General features: G+C 32.2%; 3 protein-coding genes across 3 annotated transcripts; 1 reads left to right on the top strand and 2 right to left on the bottom strand.

The window, feature by feature from the left end:
- Window positions 1–582: 582 nt before the first annotated feature.
- On the bottom strand, window positions 583–11,019 carry LOC127256229 (dynamin-like protein ARC5). The gene is made up of 17 exons (XM_051282123.1): window positions 10,537–11,019; window positions 9,135–9,299; window positions 8,933–9,055; window positions 7,545–7,766; window positions 7,278–7,411; window positions 7,094–7,186; window positions 6,796–6,859; window positions 6,213–6,261; window positions 5,861–5,943; window positions 4,142–4,299; window positions 3,806–3,866; window positions 3,213–3,275; window positions 3,011–3,111; window positions 2,503–2,560; window positions 1,466–1,810; window positions 1,016–1,177; window positions 583–923 (listed from the first exon to the last, which is right to left on the bottom strand). The coding sequence occupies exons 1-17, from the start codon at window positions 10,897–10,899 to the stop codon at window positions 849–851; spliced, it is 2,319 nt and encodes a 772-aa protein (XP_051138080.1). The 5' UTR covers window positions 10,900–11,019; the 3' UTR covers window positions 583–848.
- Window positions 11,020–12,274: 1,255 nt separating this feature from the next.
- LOC127255007 (magnesium transporter MRS2-3-like) lies at window positions 12,275–16,040 on the bottom strand. Its single transcript, XM_051280413.1, has 6 exons — window positions 15,580–16,040; window positions 15,074–15,310; window positions 14,852–14,980; window positions 13,958–14,127; window positions 13,669–13,876; window positions 12,275–12,685 (listed from the first exon to the last, which is right to left on the bottom strand). Exons 1-6 carry the CDS (start codon window positions 15,961–15,963, stop codon window positions 12,386–12,388), a joined length of 1,428 nt encoding a protein of 475 aa, XP_051136370.1. The 5' UTR covers window positions 15,964–16,040; the 3' UTR covers window positions 12,275–12,385.
- Window positions 15,988–22,201, top strand: LOC127253185 (laccase-14). Its single transcript, XM_051277637.1, has 7 exons — window positions 15,988–16,082; window positions 16,141–16,223; window positions 19,754–19,955; window positions 20,459–20,703; window positions 20,785–20,913; window positions 21,001–21,966; window positions 22,059–22,201. The coding sequence occupies exons 1-7, from the start codon at window positions 15,988–15,990 to the stop codon at window positions 22,199–22,201; spliced, it is 1,863 nt and encodes a 620-aa protein (XP_051133594.1).
- Window positions 22,202–22,503: the final 302 nt, after the last annotated feature.

Here is a 22,503-nt window from a genome sequence, read left to right as displayed (position 1 = left end):
GTGTATACAATTATAAATTCAAACAATTATCAAAATATATAATATTAATTTTTAAAATGATTAATTTAACCTAATTCGAAACAGGGTCAAATTCAGAAAGAATTTTTTTTATCAAATTCATATCTCATCTTCAATTCAACCCATATAAATTTATAAATCCATAGCTCAAATATTAAATTTTAAATCCAAATACGCCTCATTAACACCAAAACCAATGCCAGGATCAGCCTCACTTGTCATATCAAATACTCTCTCCATCCCATACATATAATCTTAATTAAGTTAAGCACAAAATTTAAAAAATATTGATATTATATCGATAATTGATAAAAAGTATGAATACAAAACTTTTTTTGACGTTGTGAGTGTATTAGAGTAAAAATAATGACAATTGTGTAATAAAAAAAAAAATAAGAGTAATTTTATGATGATATAATTATTTATAGAAATAAAACTATTGTATTGGAATTTGGAAATATAACTTTTTACTATTTTCAAAAATTCCAAAATCCTAGAACTTTCAAAACTTCTAACATATATTGTAGGTGTTACAAACTCACTTACTCTGTAGTTTGGAAGAGCTTATAGGCCAATATCATACTCCATTGACAACCCAAAACAGACACTCAAAAATCAAAATGTGATGGTGGTAAGCCAGTAAAGACACAATAATAATACTCATTACACACCTTGATAAATGCTTAATATGGTTAATATACTCATCACCCAAATACAGTGTACATTGGATGAAAGCAGCACAATTTCTAATACATCTGCCATTGTTACATAAAAAGTGGTTTAAATATAACTCAATAAGCAGCACACACACACAGGAAAATGCTTGCCTGCTATGGCCTGAATATGGCTTCATTCGAAACAAGTTGTTCGTGAATTTTCCTGAATTTTTCTTTCAGTCTTTGCAACTGCATATTACAAAGGAATTTAACCACTAAAGTAAGCAAAAAAAGACCAAAAACTCACATTCAAGGGAAGGAAAATATGACAAAAGATATACCCTTTTAAGCTCGATCTCAGTTTCCCGCTTCCTCTGCGCAAGAGCATGTCTCATTGTGGTAATGTCAAAGACATTATCCACATCTTCAAATGCAGAGTCCAAGTCCTCCCGGAGAAGTGCGGGCAGCTTGTCGACAACAGGCATAAGAAGGAAACAGTTGAACTACAAAAAAGACAACCATGTCAAAAAGTCAGGTATATAGAAGAGTAGTCTCCTTTTACATGGGAAATGCGAAGTGTCGTGTTTCACAAAAGTTAAAAGGTCCATTAATGCATAGTGAATTCCTCAGAATATTTTACAGCTAAAAATGGACAAAAATCTCAGATTAGAAAAGGATATAAGAAAAGATAACATAACAGCAATTCTAATAATCTGTGCATGTGGTTTTCAAAAATATTGTTCTTAGGAACATTAGTTTATTAGGATAAGAGTGCACGTATACGATCAAACCTTGAGCTCTGTGGATGCCAGGAAATATTCTCGGATTCCATGGAATATTTGTTGAACCAACGCATAAACAATTCTTTCAGATGAAGGAGCAAGCCTTCTGTTCCATAATGTACTATCTAAAAGGTCGGCAAGCCTTGTCTCTGTTGTTGCAACACTGCCGGCTGAATCATTTCCGGAGGCCAAATTGTTGAGCTTCACATCTGTCCTGGACTTAACATCTTGCTTATCATTATTGCCTACAAAACCAGACGAAAACTCTGGAGATAGACTGCTAGAATGTACACCCATTGTAGATGGTTCTGATCCAGCAAATGAATCCAAGAATTGACGCAAACCAGCCCTATTCTGCCATGTGATTGTGCAAGGTTAGAAAGAAAAGAGAAGAACCATGTGCGAACATGCAACAATTTCCGGAAGTCTTGTACACAATAGCAATTCTCTTAAAAAAGGTAGGGATTAGAAAAATGAAAGCAAGCATATTACACCAGCAGCACAACGATGAATTCAAAAAAAAGAAAAAGGAATTAAACGTGCCCATCATCAAGCTCAATCTATTAGTTCACAGCACAGCACAGCACAGACATTGGTATCTTGTATTTTGAGGAATTCAGAAGTTTGCACATCCAAAGACTTAACATAAAGCTTCGAAACCAAAAAAAGCATAAACTTTGGAAAAGAAGAATTATAGGTCTACTTTCTAGATATCGATTATGAAATACAAATATGCCATATAATTTTATCCCACTATATATAGGGTGTGTTCTTTTAGTGTTTTGAGTTTTTTTGCTAATAGTTATTGGAAATTGTATAAGTGTTATAAGAATTGTAATGCTGTTTGAGTGAAGTTTTTGTTGTTTTCTTACATATTTTGTGAGAAAAAATAATGTATTGTTATTGAGAAATATGTGGGTAAATTTTTTTTTTTGTTTTTTACTAGGAAATGTGTAAACTTTAAAAGAACAAACCCATACAGTGTCAATAGATTAATAAAGTGGAGCAAATAGTTCATTCATGACAATATCAACAGCCTAGCATACCTTATTGTGCAGAGACCATGAAACATAGCGAGTGGTGCTCACTAAATCTTCCATACACCTATAATTTTTTTTACACCATCAATCACAGTTCAATGCATAACATCAGATGATAAGTTTAATGAGCACCAGTTATAAAGGGAAGAAACAAAAAGTCCAGAAAAAAAATTTCCACTGAATTCAGACGAACAAGTTAATGTGCAGGAGGCATACAAACATTATGCAAGCTTGTCATCATTTTTGTTGAAGAGGCCAAAATTTTAAGAAAAAGCAACACGCATAACATGCAAAGGAATTTACAACCCTAAGGTAAATAATAAAAAAAAAAATTCTAGATATTATCAGTAAAGACAAAGTTTCTGAAATTGGATTCAGCTATTAATAGACCAGCAACAAACACTACACAGATTTCATGAGAAGTTAAATGGCAAGAAAAAAACTGGAAAAATTATATAGTACTATTTTACCAGAGAAACATAAATGAAGACGGAAATGAGGGTGTTATACTAACTTTTCACGGCATGATCTCTCTGTCGATTCAGCGAAGTTGTTAAATGCAGAGGCAACACGCTTCAGGAAAACTTCATGGCCACTAAGATATTCACCATCTTTCTGTGAGAACAATCACACAATGTAGTTCAGATAAATAGCAATATATTACTTTTTTTCTAGCCATGAGTGATACTTGTTTCTTAAAAGAACAAATACTCTACCTGAAGAAGAAAAACTGAAATTGGAAGCAACCTCTTTAAAATATGAAGCAACCTGCCACCCAACTGGTTTACAAAGAATGAAATGAATGCTGGGTGTGTCAAATCACAAGATCACTGAAGAGAAGTATTCACAACTCAAAACTAAATACAGATCAGAAATAAACATATGATTGCCAAATTTAATATATATATATATATCTCAATAGTCTAGCCCTTTCATAAAAACAAAAACATAAAAAGAAAAAGAAGACACATTATTACAGGGAAGTCAAGAGTAAGAACACATGACTGATAGTTATAGTGTTATATTTTTTTTAAGGAACTGAAATGCCTGTCAGCTTAGATAATATATTTGACCAATGATGGATGAATTATTAATGTCTTAATTAATATATATATATATATATATCTATATATAGATAGATACATATAACACATGAAAGAAGAAAACGCATCTGGAAATTAATCTAATGAACCTATGCTTGATTAACTTGCTCAGTAAAATAACCATATAAATTTTCATCATAAAGGAAAGTGTACATATTAAAGAGAAGTAAATTGAGGAAAAATAAACATAGAATTGAATTCAATACCTGATGAAGAAAAGGCTCAAAGGTGTCACGAGCCTTAGCAACAGCAATTACACAAGCAGTTCTGCATATCAAAAGGCAAAGAAAATAAACCCAGTCAATAAAGCAATAAAATAATAATCAAGTCGGGGTTTGTTTACTTATGTTTTTAATATCTTTATTTTTATTATTCAATTTACCAATTTCTCTCCAAAACCATTACATCCTACACCAATTTTGCATGCAAGATATCACATCGAACAATTTTTTCACCCTACAAAACACAAATTTGCAACTAAAGCCATTCCTAAATTTATAGATTTATAACGTCATATTAGCATAGTTTTTAAGAATAATTACCTTGAATAATTTGTTCCATCATGAATGTCCTCTACTCCACAAGCATTTACAATTTCTTCACGTGTTATAGGTGGACATTTGATACCCCCAACAACAAAACGAAACTCAGCCATTGCACGATGATATTGAGCACCTCCATAAAGACGCATCCCTGCATTCTGCAAAGAAAAAAGAAATTTCAAGATCCTAAATCTAAAGATAGCAACAACAACTTACAAGTGGGTTATGAATCTGATTTCTTCCTTAACATTTGGAAATCACAAGTCATAATATTACCATAAGCCATAAAATAAAAGGCAAAACCCTATACAGAATGATGAAGAAATTGCTAGAAGAATGTATCAAATTGCCAAAAACAGATGAGGGACTCGGGTCAGTACAACAAATGGTGTTGGCCCACAGATTTATCAAACTTCTTCCAACACTTTTCAGAAACATGATTTGATGAACAGAATTACTACGATGAGGTCATCTCTGGCTAAATTGGTTCCATGACCGTGGCTATGACTATGACCACCACTTGGGCCTTGATCTCAAACAAACACTGCAGTAGTATCTTAAGAGCCAAGACTGAAATGGCCAGTGGTGACACGGAGATCAGCATCTAAGCCAAATAAAAATTTTACTACCATGAATTCCACCCGTTGAGCAAACCACCCATGTAAATAGAGAGTGGTAAACTAAAATATTATCAAGTATACCTTTGAGAGTAGAATAATACTCATTAACAAATTGACCAGTCTGAATACCAAGAAAAAAACTACTCATACAGCTCAAACATCCAAGATAAATTCTTATCATTACAATACATCTCACATGGCTTTCTAAGTGTTCAAGAGCATGAGGTTTTTACTTACAAACTCTTCCTTACTATTGAAAAGCCATGTCATCACAATCATTTGCTGACCAAGTATCATATTTAGCATCCATATTGGGAGAAATGCAAAAACAAATTGTAGCAGCAACAGCAGTGGAGAAGAAATAGATTGGTAGCAAAAAAATGTGTGGTGGATGAAAATTGTATGGCTTTGTGTTTGTGTTTTGTTGAATATGAAAAGGTAGGTTATTTCATATGAATGCAAGTGAGGTACCAACCCATCCTAATAATCCTAACTATATCATGATATAAATCTATCTAGATACATCTCTATCTAAAACTACAATTTTAAGTATATTGTCAGCGCGCTTAACTAGCGGTTGGATGTGATGTTTTATGTGATAAAATAGTATAGTTTATAGGAAATTGTGATGTTTCCATAGTAAAAAGCCATTGGGTGTAATATTTTATGCAGAAAATGGCGTTGGATGTGATTTTTCTTAGAGAAATAATAGATTAAATAATTAAAAAGGGGAAAAAGTTACAAAAGAACAAATTTGCTAGAGAAGGTACAAGTTATTTGGTGAATTCTGAATTTTTGAATAATCATAACTTGGACACACGATTCATTATTTTGCAATTTTGGTCTTGCACTTGAATTGTAGAAATCATTCAAGTGTGCTAGGAGGGCCAAAATTGCGAAATAAATAAATAAATATATGAGCAAAGCCATGTTACAACATTTCAAAGTTTTTATAGACAATATTAATAATTGGGTATATATATAAAGGACAAATACAACTTTCCCACATAAATATAGATGCACAAAGACAATGTCGATGCGCCCAAAGATATTTGAAGAGGATAATCAGGCGACATTACATAAAGCATTGAGGACTTACAGGAATTAACTTGTGGGGAAACTGAAGACCATCTGCGCTTGTAAATGCACCACCATGAACTCTTTCATCTTGGAGTGTTTCCCCTGCAAAAAGGAACGTGATTATTATATTGAGGAAATATCTCCCATTTCAGTATATATGGTATGATTTTACAATTTTTTCAAGCAAGTTACAGGAAAATGTCCTTAATAATATAAATGCTTTGAGCTCATGAGTTTGAATGTTATGGAATGCACGTGAAAGTGAAATAACTGGCAGTAGTGAAATTTCCTTGTTTGAAAGCTAAGCACCGGGGGGGGGTTTGTTGAGTAAAAATAAAAATAAAAAACTCTTCTGCACTAGTGAAACTTACCAAATTTATCAGGTGGTGCAATAACTGTCCCTTTCAACAGAAGTGAGAGCTGAGCAATACAAGAAATTTTATTTAGAGTAGAAACTTAACTGCAAAAAGGTAAATATCTGTAAACCTATGCACTTAAGAGCATGCTCGCGTCTGACTACACGTAAATTTTTAGAAACAGTATTACCAGCACTCAGTAAAATTGTTGCATAGTGTACTAACAAACTTGAAAGAGGTATAAAGCATAAATCCCATTAGATATTCTTTCATGGAAACAAAATATATCTTGAACATATTTAAATGTCAGTAAAATATTGCTGGAATTTGGAACAAGATCAGCTCCTAATGAAGTATGGTGACCCATCACATATAGTACATATTTATTCATTAGCCTATCAATGAATAAGAGCCTGAGAAAAAACAAAAAAAAAAACAAAAAAACAAGACAATGTGTAATACCTTGCATAATGAGCACGTTTCAAATAACTTGCACCAAATTTGTAAAATATACTCCTCTATGTACTAATGATAAATAGCAAAGTATTGCTCCAGCCTATGATTTGAGGAATAGTCAGAGAACTATATATGTGTCAACCTTAGTCAAAAACAGATCATTGAAGGCCCTCCCCTTTTCCTTCAGCTTAGCTTCATCCAAAGTGCTGAAAAATGCAGCAGAGAAACCAACTCAGAGGACCATACAGGATACAGATTACATCAAGCAAAGGAATTGGGAACAGAGTGGAAGAGATAAAATAAAAGTTCTAGTGTCTTAACCAATCACCAACAATAGTTTGACAAAATAAGAAGAGCTTAATTGATAAGTTGACTCCTAATTTATGCACTCTATTCAACTATCAACATGTACTTCAAAGTCCTTCACGAGCAATTTACACCTGAGTTCCTGATTTATGTCATTTAGCTTCTTTGTTGTGCTCCGATACTCTTTTTCAAGAAGTGGAATGATCAGTGGAACACTGTCCATATACCTTTGCAAAAAGAAGCACAACAAAATTGTGACGTACAGAATGAGAAAATTATAAAAGGAGCAACTGTTAAAACAACATCAAGCTTAGGTACCGTTTCTGCAGCAACTCTTCCAAGAACAACTTAAGGCTGCTAACACCAATTCTATTCTTTTCCTGTTTTGAAAGTGTTCTACCCAATTTTTCCTCCAGAGCTACTATATCTTCCATCTCTCTTAAAGATATAGCCTTAGAAAACATAAGAATTTATGTATCAGAATACATCATAACTTCATATCTCATACAGCAGTAGTCATCATAACTGACTATCCTGGCCAAGTAGCAGCTAAACTAATGAGACAAAGAAGGAAATATATCTGACCTGTTTGAACTCATCATTAGATCTGTATACAGATTCATGGCCAGATCCAACTCTTCCAGAAGGAACAGAAGTGAAAAAAGGTGAATCACCTAACATGAAGCCATCAAGTGTGCTGGATGGTGGTGAAAGAAAAACTTCTACATCTGAAGCTCGAGCAAATTGGGGGATTTTTGTATCAAGCTTTGTTGAGACAAGTACGGTTCTTGAAAGTTCTGGATCAATCTACAAGACAGAACATTATAGAGCTAATCATTCAACTAGTCAAATAATTGAAAAGACACATTTGAGAGATGAGACTAGTCTTGGTATTTTACAAAATTTATATATTATAATCCCAGTTTCTAAATGCCAGGCAACTTCATCAAGTTTTGCATGAATTGAAAGGGAATTTCTAATGCATGATTGAGTAGGTATCATGACCTGCATAAAGCATTATAAGAGTCTAACAAATAAACCCATAATCTGGATCCAAAATGTGTGTTGGTTGACTCCCATATGTAGATAAAATTAATAACGCATATCTCTAATAGCTTAATCTTTTAGGTGAGACGGTCATTTCGATCACTTAACATAGTATCAGAGTCTTAGATCTCGAGTTCGAGTCCCACCGTCCTTATCTCGCATATATTCATGTGCAGCACTTGAGGGGTATGTTGGTTGACTCGCGTATGTAGATAAAATTAATGATGTATCTTAATAGTTTAAATTTTTAGGTGAGTATTCCGATCATCTAGACATAGACAACTTTCTTGAATCATGCTATTGTGTTCCAAACCTTTTTGTCTGAATGAAGAGAACGCCTTCAGGAGAGTTTCAAATTACAAAATATAAAATTTCATCCTTCAAGAGATATGCTTAGATATATTTTACAGGAATTGTGCAGCGGAATAGACAGATAAGTGGCATATTTCAACTTCTTAAACAGTAAATGCAGTTTTACAAACACGATTATATCCTTAGTACAAGATGGTAGCAGAAATCACAAGCCAAAATGTAAACATAGAGATTGAGTTCAGCGTTAGTTTTAGGACTACACCTGTCATCAACATAAGCACTTGTTTAAGGGCTAGTCCTCATATCCACACTTGTTACAGTGTCACTCTAGTCAGCAACCACAAAACTTCCTCTATTACTCAGGAGGTATATAAACAAATGAATATTTATGGGCCCAGTACACCATTAGTGGAACTAGAACCGCATGTTTTGGGCAGGACATGGGTTTACAGCCGTCTAATAAACGTTTGATTTCATGAGTTCAGAATATGTCAGGCAAGGCTATCTTCTAAGATAATCAACAGGTAACAGAAACTGCAGCCTTCCGTATATTTAATCCAAAAGATAAATATATATATATATATATAAGGAAGAAGAAGAAACTGGAACCATACTTGCATCACTATTCTCCGAGTTGTGGCATTGCTCCAATCACTGCAATCTTCAAGGCACAATATTATGAACTCCTTATGCTGCATTTTAGCTCGTACTAACGACTCCACCGCACGAGCTTGATTCTACCAATGCAGTAGTTCAACTTTCACACCTGAGTGCTTCTGAGGTGAAGAAAAGTACTCATCAAATTAAAAACCTAACCTGCAATGTACGGTTTTTGCGAGCTGGTGCCGGTGCAACAAGACCAGGAGTGTCTATTATAGTAAGGTTCGGACAGTACTTGTATTCTATTCTAATTATAATTTCTTTAGATGAGAATTGGCAAGACTCTCGTTCCAGCCTCAGATTTTCAGCTTCAATATAAACCTGCAATCATTGAGCATAAATAGTTTGGTGTTATCATACTAAAATGAACATGGATTTTGTTCATTGTAAACTACATTCTAATTCGCTATGTAGTTGAACCAATGTAACCAGAATCATTGTCGTCTCGAGCAACATCACCGATGACACTATGTTGCATATGTGACAAATAAGCAACACATTCCTAACACCTTAAAACTTCCATCTATATGTGTTTGGCTAGTGGTTGGATTTGGATTGACACTATGTTCCCAATTTTTTTTTTCAAATATTAAGACTCTGTTTACACAGCACACTTTCACTCATTTAGCACTATTCATTTTTAAAAAAAACATCACATCGAATACATTTTTTCTTTCACAAAACATCAAATCAAATACTAACTTTTTACTTTTTCCAAATTTCCAAAATTCAAAAAACCTCCAAACCCTGTATCTAAACAAAGCCAAGTCACATGAGACCACTTAAAATGAGCTATTTCTATCTCTCTTCGATTAAAAAAAGAGTATTTATATACATTCAAAAACTCTTTTTTTTCTCTATAAAATTAATTTATATTAATCAATAATCATAAATAAATGTTTTTATTTTTATTTATTTGTATTATATTATAACTTTATTCTCTATAAAAAAAACTATGATATACTTATTGTATACTACTACCTCCGTCCCACATTGGGTGTCTTGGTTACTGTAGACATTGGAATTTAGGATAAGTATAATTAGTAGATAATTAAGAATGTATTAGTGAAAATAATTAAACTATAATATAAATCATTATAGATTAAAATTAAGATGACTAATTAATTTAATTAAAATTAAAAAAAATTAAATTATAAAATTTAAAATGAAACTAAGATGCTTGCTCATTTTAAAATTAAAAAAAGAAAGTGACACGAGATTGTGGGACAAACTAAAACGACAATATGGTAAATGGGACGGAGGGAGTAATATATTTTATTAAAATGAAAATTTAAACACATTTTAAATTTTTTTAAAATCATATATTATATTATAAATCAAATTATACTAATTAAATAAATCACTCCAAACAACTTCCAACTTAAAAACTAAAACTTGGCATCCTATTCCAATTCAAGATAAATTTTCCTGATAAGACTAGAAATTGAACTCCACCTACCCTTCCATTTGTACTAGCTTCAATAACAACAACAAAATCAACAATAAAAATGCCAACTAAAATCGCACATGAAAAGAAATGGCGAAAATTGAAATGCACCTGGATCTCCTGGAGGGATTTCTCGTGAAGAAGCGAGGGGTCGGAGTCAGACAAGAGGTAGCAGAGTGGAGTTTGACAATCGGGGTTGAATTTCATGTGCAGCGTGATGGGGCGGCGGGTCTTGGTACCGCCGCCGACGTGGTTGAACTGAAACCCCATTAGTGCCTCGACGAGAGCGCTCTTTCCGTCAGTCTGGTGGCCGACCACGAGCACCGCCGGAGCGTCGAAGGGCGTGGAAAACTCCTGAGCGAGGCCGTGCAGCTCATTGTAGGCCTCGTAGAGCTTCCATTGAGCTTCCTCTGCCATTTCCATTGCTGGTGAGGCTCCAGGTTGGTTGGAATATGCGTGGGCTTTGTCGTCCATGTTAGGGTGGGGATGGGGAGACAGAAAAGTGTGTTTGTGAACGAAGGTTGCGCGGGATTTGGGGTTTATCAGGAAAGGAAAGGAAGTCGTTTGGAGGTTTCCGAACCCAACCCCACCCACCCCTCCATCTTTCTTGGACTTCGGGGAATTTTGGCCCCTCGCGCGGCGCCCGCCCTTTGCCTTTTGATTTTCGATTTTTCAGCTAAAAAGAGTTCTTATTCGTAAAAATTTTACTTTTTTTGTTTGAATTCTTTAATAGTAAAATATTTAATTTAAATAATCGTGTGATGTGATATAAATTTGTAATATATATAAAAAATAAAAATTAACTGTTTGATATGATATTTTTTTAAAAAAAATAAATTTGAATAGTATGATAAAAACCATAAAATAACACAACTATATGTGTTTTTTTTTTTTATAAAAATTATTCAATATATTTTTAAAAATATTAATATATATTTATTATTTATATAATACTTCCTCCGTCCCAATACAATAGTCTTATTTACCATCGTTAATTCAAAGTAATAGTCTCATTTTTATAAATAATAATATCATTATAAAACTACAATTATTTTTTTATTATTATTACAAAATTATCACTGTTTTTTATACTAGTACATTCGCAAGGACAAAAAGTTTTTTACTTGTATTTTTTCCCATTATCCGTGCCAAACACAATCTTTAAACTATGAAAGGAGTATTATTATTCATATAAAAAATATCTTTTTAAATGATTTTACGAAACAAATATATTCTTAATTTTTATCTGATTTTTTATTATTATATTTTACGTTTTTATTTTATTTAAACTTTTTTAATTATTTACCAAATAAAAATAAATATTTTAAATATAATCTGTAAAATTTTACTAGTAATTAATAATAAAAAATATTAAATATAATTAAATATTTTAAAAATAAAATATAAAAATATCATAAATTATTATTTTGTATATAAATAAGAGTATGTTTCTTTTTTAAAAAAAAAAAACACATAATATTCTATCAAAAATTACTTTAAAATTAAATCAAAATTTTTTCAAACTAATTTTAAAAACCCATTTTTTATTATTTATCATAACACAAATAACTAATATATTTATAAGTTAAACCATTTAATTGAATTAAATCTAATGCCTATCAATTAATTATCAATCACTTCTTAGATTTGTTAAACTTACTATGGTAACATACTAAATTTTATTGAAATTACTTTATATATTATTAAATTCAATCGAAAATGTACTCAAAGTACATCATAAAAAATCCTAAAACAGAAACATAGAAAAACAAAAACAAATGTGATGGTGATCAACTCCAAGAATTCGACTTCCAATCTCAAAAAAATACATTCATAAAGATGCTCAACCCATAGATTTTCGGCGAATAGCAAGTTACTGTATCTATTGTTCTTCGATTCAAGCAAATTCTATTCTTCTTTCCTCTCTAAGAGAAACCAAAACACCAATTCGACGACTCGTTTATTGCAGTAGCTTTTTATGTTTATACCAAGCGATCGCAGCTATATACATGATAACACAGCCAATGGTACCTCCGCCCGTAGTCCAAAGGAATTGGCGCATGTGCATCGGTTGATCTTTTGGATCGTCGCTGAAAAGATCAATATGGATGTTCATGCCAAAAACTCCCGTTAAGGCCACGAAAGCGCTCACTACAAGGGTGGCCGTCGTCAACATGACTCCCATTTGCAGAAGATGGTTCTGCTTGTCGTCCAACATTATGTTGATGTAATCCTCAGTGTCGTCCACATACTCCCTCAGCTTCATCCAAACACAGAAACATACGTAGTTAGAACCAAAACAAGAAAAAAAAAAAAAGAAGATGAGCGCATGTACTTGCGCCGTTGAATTATTTCTTCGTATTAATTTAGTAGTCAAATGAGTATACATGTTGAATATTGTCGTACCATAGAAAAATTATGGAATATCCCTAGTGAATATAAGAGTGAAGAGCTACTCCACTTAGGATGTGTTCGTCTAAAAAACTTCAACCAATTTTCATTATTCATAAAAAAAATAATTCTTCAAACAATATCAAATCACACGCCTATTTTTCATTTTTTATATTATACTCCCTCCATCCCTTGACAATCTATCTATTTTTTCATTTTAATATATCTCATAACAAAGTATTTATTTTTTTTAGTAATTATATTATCTACCTAAGATTACAATTACCCTTCCAATTAATAATATATTATACAGATGTCATTAACTTGTATCATACAATACTAATAATAAGGTTAGTTTAGTATTTTTACTTTTATTTATATTACATCCCAATATAATACTAATACTTCTAAAACTCTGTGTAAAAAGCAAATTAATAGATATATATGGAACAAAGGAAGTACTAAAAATCAATTTTACATTCAAAATATCACATCAACACTTATTTATATCATATCATCAACTATTTCAATTCAAAATTTTACTATTCAAATCTCAACTCAAACATCAAACCCCCGAACAAACACACCCTTATTATCAATTAATTTTAAATTGGAATTCTAAATTCATTCTTAACATAGTATCAGAGTCACAATGTTCATATATGAGGGAAAGTGTTAAATATTGTTATCCCGCATAGAAAATTGTGGGAACTCCCTCTTCGATATAAAAGTGAAAAACACTTCACTTAACACCAATTAGTTTTAAGTTAGAACTCCAGTCCCTTCTTAATAATACATGTTAGTCGCCACACACTTTGATTACGAATGTTTAAAGATGTAAACGAAGCATACCGTGGATAGTTTATTCAATGTTCCATCGATCTGCACAAAGTACGCTTCCAAGATCATTTCTAGTTCCACAACATCGAGGCGCTTTGCGTTGGCGCTATGAACACTCGTAGCAGTTCGACAACTATCTCTTCTTATAGCATTAGGTTCACCAATAATCTGAGAAAGCATAGAATTGTCTTCACCCTTCATTATGTTCTCAGCTGAATCCCTAAAACGAAATCGCGTTATAATTCTAGTAATTGTTAGAAGGTTATGCTATCGAAGAAATAGAAGAAGCTTTCATCCATACATGTTGTTCTCTTCTTCGGGTTGAACCACTTCTCCGGGCAAGTCATCGAGCTCACTTACAGAAGAAACAGACGAGTTATCTTCCTCGTGCTGCTGCTCTAGCTTTTCTGTCAAATACATCTCCGCCATATCTTCGTCATCATCGAGCAAATGCTCTAGCTCGTCTCGTACCTGATCAATTCAAATTCGGTTCATCAAGAATGGCTTATAATACTTTAAGCATAACTACATAGCAGATAAAGCCGACAAAAACTGACCCGACTCGACAATTTGATACGAAATAATTGGGTTTGAGTAAAAGATTTTAACTCGATTATATATACGAATTGACACGAACCTGACATGATAAAAAACAAGTCGGGTTAGGGTTGAAGCTCTCATTTCGAACCCGACACGACAACGAGATTAAAATATATTAATATTGATTAATATATTTATTTTATATATAAAATAATTATAATTTAATAATTTTCTTATCCATTAATTTAAACTAAATTCAATTTTAAATAATTCAACTACACATTATGCTCAAACCAATCAAAACTATGAGAACACAGACAAAAAATAATAATTTAATTAAAAATCAAAGATTTTGACTTAATTATGTATACTGGTCAACACGAGTCAACACGATAATAAATGGTCAATACTAACCCTACACGGTAATAAATTGGTCGAATTAGAATCGAGTAATTTAACTCGTCAACCCGACAAGAATCGACCATTGCAAGCTCTAATAGCAGTCGACAAAATATCAGTTCCAAAAGGTGCAAACAAGTCTCCATCCAATGACGCCGAATCGATATGGATAGCCTTAAGAACAGAATGTATACAGAAAACTGCAACAGCTACAAAACTAGAGCAGAAGATAATATGAAAGCCAAATGTCATATACCTTCTGCACGCGGCCAGTGATGGTAACTAATCGACTCTTGAGTTGACGTACGCGTTCTAAATTGAGTGTGCTGATCTTTGAAGTTAGCTTATCCAATGCCGGATGCGCTTCTTGCTCTAATCTCCTCGCCTTGTCGTGATCAGACAGGAAAATAGATTAGCAAGCGCGATAGATAACATAATAGTACAAAATTGCAGAAAAACAGAGCAGATCAATGCATACTTCATTGTCCAAGCTGCTGCAAGCTGCCTCGAGGCACGCCTCAAGCGCAACAAATTCGAATGGAAGAAGCTTCAAACCACGAGCATTTTGCACACCTTGTTGCTCTGTGTCCGTATCCGTATTTTTGTTGCTATTGTCTTGCTCGGCAGCAGGACTATTCGGATACGGCTGCTGATCCGAATTGTACAGATTCGAAGATGATCCATTGTTAGTGTCATCTCCTTCACCTTCTTCCTTCTGAAGCATTACAAAATAGACAGTCAGCAAATGCATTAAACTCAACTCTAAACTCCTAATTTTAAAGAGAAGACCAAATTGGAATGATAGTTAAAAACACATTAAAGAAGCAATTGCTGGAGATACGATCAAATTCAATTAGAGAGAGACTACAAATCCAAAAAATTAAAGTGAAATCATGCTATTCTCGATGATTAACTGCCCGACGTGTTCGTACAGTAAATTTGAAAACGCATAATGTTAGGTATTAATGGCGATTTGGGGGAAACCTGAGGGGACTTGAAACCCTGGCGAAGAATGATTTCCTGAAGCTTCTTCACAAACGGCGTGACGAGAGGATCTCGAGAATTCTGGAACAGCACTTCCTGCGCGGTAATTATGGCCTTGATGTGCTCCAAATTGACGACAATGGCGCGCTCGCGGCCGAGGACGGTGGAGGGGTACGACAAGACCGGGTCGAGAATTCGAAGATCACGGGCAGGTAATCCGGTGCGGCGCATGACGTCATGTTTCCCGGCCTCCACCACCTGCGCCTGCCCGCCGGCGTCCATCAACAGCCACGGCCGGACGCATGCGCCCTTTTTCCGGTGGCCGGGCGTCGGACGGTGGAGGAGCGGCGGCTCCGGCGCATAATAAGGCCGGGGGACTTTCATAATCAATATGTATGAAATCCAACAATGGCGGATCCGAATGAAAGAGAAATTGGAAACCAGGAGCTCTACCAATTGAGCTGTAGCCTTACTGCTTGGGAAGGATTGGAAATCGAGATCGAGTGAGTATTAAGGGAAGGGTTTCTCTGCGTTAATGGAGATGGAATCTGACTGTAACAGAATTTGTGCGTTTTCAGAAATTAGGAAGAGAATAGAATGGAAATCTGAAAGGGAATATGGTTATAGTTATGGTTATGGTTATGGTGAGACAGATACGTATAGATACATACATATGTATTTATGGGAGTTAGTTGGCGTTAATTAAGGTAAATGGAATTTTAATTATTAACATCCCTCCGCCAAACTTAATTTAACTCAATAAATTAATATATAATTATTACTTTTTATTTAATATTCTCTCAAAAATAAATATTTTATTGAAGAAATGACAGCTAGTCGAGGGTATTTTTGAAAATTTAGTTAAAAAGTAAAGTAAATAAAGAGAGAGAACGTAAGTGTTGAATTGAGAGTAATAATTAAATATTGATTTGTTGACTTTGTCGAAATTAGTAATGAGATAAATTTAGTAGACGGACTAAAAATGAAAGTGAAAATAAATTTGGCGGACGGAGGAAGTACTATCTTATGTCCCACAAAAAGGGTTTATTTTTCATTTTTGTCCGTTCTAAAGATACTATTTCATAATTTAGTAATTGTATTACCGTATCTAACTTAATAAATATCCTTATAATTTACAATATATTACACAAATATCACCACCTTTATATTATATAATACTAATAAAGTATTTTTGTCTTTTTTTACTATAACTCAATATAATACTAATATTAAAAAATCTATGTAAAAAAACAAACAAACGGTTACTCTTCGTATAGGACGGAGAGAATATTTATTTACAATAATTTTTCACTATTTTTATTTTTTATATATATTTTTTCATTTACTTTAATTTTTAATTAAATTTTTAAAATTTATAACTTTTTTTAAATTTTTAATTTTATTATATTTTTAATAAAATATTCAATTTTTTAAATCTTCATCCCGTATCCAAATTAACTAATTTTAATAAAAAGGGAAGTAATATTTTTAATTATTCTTTTAAATTTTGAATTAAAAAAACAAAATGTAAAATAAAATTTTAATACAATGTGTATTTGTATTTTAACTTTTGTTGGGGGAATAAAAAATTAAAAAAATAACTGAATATGATATTTAATTAAGAGAAAATTACAAAATGTGTTGGATACATGAGTTTTAAAATATTAAAATTTGAATTAAAAGGTTTGTTTAATATGATAAATGGATATTGATTTAATATTTTAAATATAAAATTAAATTTTAATTAAATAAATATTTATTTAATATAATGTAAATAGATATTGATTTAATATTTTAAATATAAAATTAAATTTTAATTGAATATAAAAAATAAAAAATAATCATTTGTTAAAAAAGTTAATAAATAATAAAATTAGACTTAAAAATCCAAACAAAGCCACGAAAATCACCTGCTAGGTGGATCTCAAAAGAGACAGAACCTTTAATTGCATCAAGGTTTATAATGTAATTTAGTGTATGTCGTAATACAATAGTGTTCTTTACCATTTTTGTTGTTCCAAAATAATAGTCTTTATCACCATAAAATTATCAATATTTTTCTATTTTAATTACACATTTGTCACTATTTTTTAGACTAATACACTCACGTCACAGCAACAAAAAAGTCTTTTATTCATATTTTTTACCAACTGTCAATATAATATCAGTATTCCTTAAATATCGTGTCCAACCCAATTAAAACTATATTTATGGGAGGGAGTATATCATTTTCGTTTCTTGGTGTAAACTCGAAATTAAAATAGACACATTTGTTCACTATATTGTTATCCATCAAAATAAATCTACTATTGAAAAATACATATTTAGGTCACAGTGTCTTTTGTTTGTGGGCTTGGAGTTTTGAATAGTAAAAAAATTGAATTTGAATAATTATTTGATATGATATAAATAGATATTGATGTTATATTTTAAATGTAAAATAATTTTTTAGTATAATAAAAAAAATAAAAAATAAATATTTGAAATGATATTTTGAAAAAAAAAAAGAATTTAAATAAGAAAAATTTGTAAAATCCACAAAGAACACAACTTATGTTTGAAGTAAACATTAATTGCATTAGTAGTGTTTCATAAAATACCTAATCATTAAGATTAATTGGGGTATTTTAAGTAGACATAATATATTACACAATATAAATTTAATCCATGTCTAAATATAATAAGATATATTTTTTCCAATTTACAATTTAAAAAATTGCTAAATATATATTTTAGTCTATTAAATTTAAATATTAAATAAATTTATTGTTCATTATAAAATTTTAATAATATTTTAAAATTACCAACAAGATTATCTACATAAAAAAATAATAATACTCTCTCTATTCATCTAATAAATATACATTTATTTTTTACCGTAAATTTAAAAAATAATAGTATTTTAATTGTAACGGATAATTAAAAATAAAATAAATATAATTTTTCTCTTACATTTTTACTATGGTAAAATATATGTTTTAGTAGAAAAAATAATAATAACTATTTAATAATGAAATAATTCAAAATTATTCCAAGACTGTGATAGCATATTTTTATTATTATTTTTTATGAAAAAAAAAAAGAAAAAAAGCTAAAAGAGAATATTATTTATTGTCCTTCCATATAACACAATTACTTTTACACATTAAATATTATTCCTTAATCTAGATGCTAATTATATATATATATATATATATAAATGGATAGTCTTCTTTAATTTTGAATGTAAAAAGCAACAAGTTTAATTATGAAAATATATTTAAAATTATTACATATATTAATAAAAAAGATCAATTAAAGTTCATAAGCGAATAGCTATTAAATAAAAAATAATAACAAAATGTAATATTTTTTTAAAAAAATATATATAATATGGAATAGTAGAAAGCTGGAAAAAAATAAATATTATATTAATTAAATTATTATATTTTATAAATTTTTAATAATATTAAACTCTCTTTTATCACCTAAATTTATATACTCCCTCTCCGTAACAAAGTATTCATTTTTCTATTTTAGTCCGTCCGATAACAAAGTATTCATTTTCCTTTTTTAGTAATTGTACTGTTTACTTAACATTTACAATATATTACACAAATGACATTACCTTTATATCACACATACTAATAAGGTTATTTTAGTCATTTCTACTTTATTCCTACTATATCCCAGTATAATACTAATATTTCTAAAACTACGTGCAAAAAGCAAATGGATACTTAATTCCGGGGCGGATGGAGTAAATTGTGTCATCCAAAAATATTTAATTTTTTTAAAGTAAAAATTATATTATCTTTTGTATTTTTGAACTACAAAAAAGTAAACAAAACACACTCACATTAAAATTAAATGCTCTAAACCAAAACTAATCAATATAATTATCCCAATGCAATAAAATTAAATGCTCTAAAATAAGTAATTAATTAATTGGGATTCATGTATTTGAAATTTGAAATATATATATATATATATATCTATATATATATATATATGGTTACTAAATAATGAAAGCATTTCAATTTGAAATTTAGGAAGAACACAGAATTATATCTGTTGACATATATATTAGGTATTATTAGGATTAATAAAAGTAGAGATTGATTAATTCTCTATATCACCATGGAACCAAAGATTATTACAGTAGTTTTGAGCCTGCTGTTTTCCTGCATAATAGGATCCCTTCTTCCTCACTGCAATGGAAGAACTCATCACCATACATTTTTGGTGCAGTCGACTCCATACACCAGGCTCTGCAACACCAAGAACATCCTCACTGTCAATGGAAAATTTCCAGGCCCAACCCTAGAAGCCAACAGGGGAGATACCCTAATCGTCGACTTTCGAAACCGGTCTCCGTACAACCTCACCCTTCACTGGTAACTTCATGCCATTCTATATATTTGCATATGTATATACAGTGACAAGTGATAGAACCAGCCGTAAAATTTTGATACGATAAAATATCTATTTTTTTTTTTAAAAAAAATGGAAAATTAAATATTTCTGATTAAAATTCAATAAAACCATACAAAATTTAATATTTTTACTAAAAAAATAAAATTTAAAGCTAAAGGTGTAAATTAACAAATGGGCAAAATTTTTATTATTTTTTACACTATAAAAAAAATCATGAAGGACAAATTAATAAAAGATACATAATTTTATTATTTTTTAAATTAGAAAAAATATATATTTTAAGGGCTGATGTACATCTGTATGCATTTGATGTAATGTTTCAAATCGAATATAACTATTGTAAATAATTGATCAGAGCGCAAATTTCTTGTTTGCTTAGCCCTTTTATTTTTAGGTAATTTCTATAATATGTATGTACTAATAGATGTATATGACATGAAATTAATTGCAATGGTCGCTATAGGCACGGTGTTAGGATGCCGAGGAATCCGTGGGCAGACGGCGCAGAGTATGTGAACCAATGCCCGATTAGGCCGGAAAGTAATTTTAGATATAGGGTTGAATTGTCGCGGGAAGAGGGGACGGTGTGGTGGCACGCGCATAGTGGATGGGCGAGGGCGACCGTTCATGGTGTGATCATCGTTCGCCCGAGGATTGGGATTAGTTATCCCTTCCCGGAGCCTTTCGCTGAAGTTCCCATTGTTCTAGGTGATCTAGTGATTAAAAAACGTAAGTTTTATTACACTAAGCATAAGTTGTGCCCGATGTTGATGAGTTTTTGAAATGTAGGAGAATGGTGGAAGGCGAATGTAATGGATATCACGGAAAATGCAAACAAGACCGGGCGGGAGCCCATTTTGTCCGATGCCTATACCATTAATGGACATCCCGGAGATCTCTATCTGTGCTCCAAACAAAGTATAATTCAATCTTTTAGACTTTATTTACATATAAAGTTTTGAATGAAAAATATTCAAAGTAATATACCCAAATTTGTTGGTGCAGATACTTTTAAAATAACAGTGATGCCCAAAAAAACTTATCTTTTTCGAATAGTTAGCGCGGTTATGGAAGAAAACCTTTTCTTTGCGATCGCCAATCACAAGCTTACTGTAGTGGGAACCGACGGATTCTACACGAAGCCATTCGAAACAGATCACATCATGATCGCTCCCGGCCAAACCATGGACGTCCTACTGAACGCAAATCAATCCCCTGAACTCAAATACTACATGGCCGCCCGGGCTTATGCAATTTCCTACGGTGCTGGCTACGACAACACCACAACTACCGCCATTCTACAATACGCGAATAGTGCTAACAACAGATCCCTAATGTCATCCCCGGTCCTCGTCCCAACACTTCCTCCCTACACCGACACACAAGCCGCCACTCAGTTCACCCGACGGCTCCGGAGCCTAGCGAGCAAGGACCACCCGGTCAACATCCCGGTCAAAATCAAAACGAATCTATTCTTGACCTGGTCGGTCAACTTGCTAAATTGCACAGGGGTGGGGCCCTGTGGGGGCCCCTTAGGCCGGCGGTTCGCGGCTAGTGTGAACAACGTCAGCTTCGTCCACCCGACGAGGACAGACATCCTCCAGGCTTATTATTACAACATCAGCGGGATTTACACCGGCGACTTTCCTAGGAATCCGCCGCATAGTTTCGACTACACGGCCAAGAACTTGACGGAGAACTTGTTGACGCCGGAGTTTGGGACGAGGGCGGTGGTCCTGGAGTACAATGCCGGTGTGGAGGTGGTCCTGCAAGGGACCAACCTGGTGGCGAGCGACAACCACCCGATCCATTTGCATGGGCACGGGTTTTACATGGTCGGGTGGGGATTCGGGAAGTTCGACCCGGAAAAAGACCCGTCCCGGTACAATCTGGTGGACCCGCCGCAGCAGACGACGGTGGGGATTCCGGACAACGGGTGGGTTGCTATAAGATTCCGGGCAGACAATCCAGGTGAAAAATAATTTAATAAATTAGAAAATAAATATATTAATTTTGTACAATAGTAAAAATAAATTTATATATATATTACGTATTATATGCAGGGGTTTGGTTTATGCATTGCCATTTGGAGAGGCATCAAAGCTGGGGAATGAGCACAGTGATTGTGGTGAAGAATAAAGAAGGAAAAGGAACTAATGGAGAAGGACAATTGCTTCCACCACCTCCGGATCTGCCCCATTGCTAGCTATCTATGATTTTGTTCTTTTAGATTAATATCATTTTCGATAATAATATAATATTTTATTTTATTTTTAGAAAGATAAAAAAAAAATATTTTAATTAAATTTTATAATTGTTCGTAATGAGTTCACAACTAACAAAAAAAAATCGAAACATTAGGTTGTATTTTAATTATCATTATTATTTCTTCCTCGATGCTCCAAGAAGTGTTTTATTATTATTATACTTTTAATTTTTATTTAAATTACAAATATATTGTTACTTTTAATTAATAAAATATTATTATTTTTAATTACTATAAATCTT

The sequence above is a fragment of the Andrographis paniculata genome, unplaced genomic scaffold (assembly GCF_009805555.1).
Source record: "Andrographis paniculata isolate CXL003 unplaced genomic scaffold, ASM980555v1 Contig12END, whole genome shotgun sequence".
In the NCBI taxonomy this organism is placed as follows: domain Eukaryota; kingdom Viridiplantae; phylum Streptophyta; class Magnoliopsida; order Lamiales; family Acanthaceae; genus Andrographis; species Andrographis paniculata.
Note: the sequence above shows the minus strand (reverse complement) of the source record. Positions and strands in the feature narration are given on the sequence as shown.

What these genes read in the sequence shown, in the direction of transcription:
- LOC127256229 (XM_051282123.1), bottom strand. Translation starts at nt 10,899, where the DNA reads ATGGACGACAAAGCCCACGCATATTCCAACCAACCTGGAGCCTCACCA. An exon ending in GCAAAAACCGTACATTGCAG is followed by an intron (nt 9,056 to 9,134) that starts GTTAGGTTTTTA and finishes CTGCATTGGTAG; the next exon opens with AATCAAGCTCGTGCGGTGGA. An exon ending in TTCCCCACAAGTTAATTCCT is followed by an intron (nt 4,300 to 5,860) that starts GTAAGTCCTCAA and finishes TTTTCTTTGCAG; the next exon opens with AATGCAGGGATGCGTCTTTA.
- LOC127253185 (XM_051277637.1), top strand. Translation starts at nt 15,988, where the DNA reads ATGGCGGATCCGAATGAAAGAGAAATTGGAAACCAGGAGCTCTACCAA. An exon ending in CTATCTGTGCTCCAAACAAA is followed by an intron (nt 20,914 to 21,000) that starts GTATAATTCAAT and finishes TTGTTGGTGCAG; the next exon opens with ATACTTTTAAAATAACAGTG. An exon ending in ATTCCGGGCAGACAATCCAG is followed by an intron (nt 21,967 to 22,058) that starts GTGAAAAATAAT and finishes TATTATATGCAG; the next exon opens with GGGTTTGGTTTATGCATTGC.
- LOC127255007 (XM_051280413.1), bottom strand. Translation starts at nt 15,963, where the DNA reads ATGAAAGTCCCCCGGCCTTATTATGCGCCGGAGCCGCCGCTCCTCCAC. An exon ending in GCAGCAGCTTGGACAATGAA is followed by an intron (nt 14,981 to 15,073) that starts GTATGCATTGAT and finishes GATCACGACAAG; the next exon opens with GCGAGGAGATTAGAGCAAGA. An exon ending in CATTGAATAAACTATCCACG is followed by an intron (nt 12,686 to 13,668) that starts GTATGCTTCGTT and finishes GTTTGGATGAAG; the next exon opens with CTGAGGGAGTATGTGGACGA.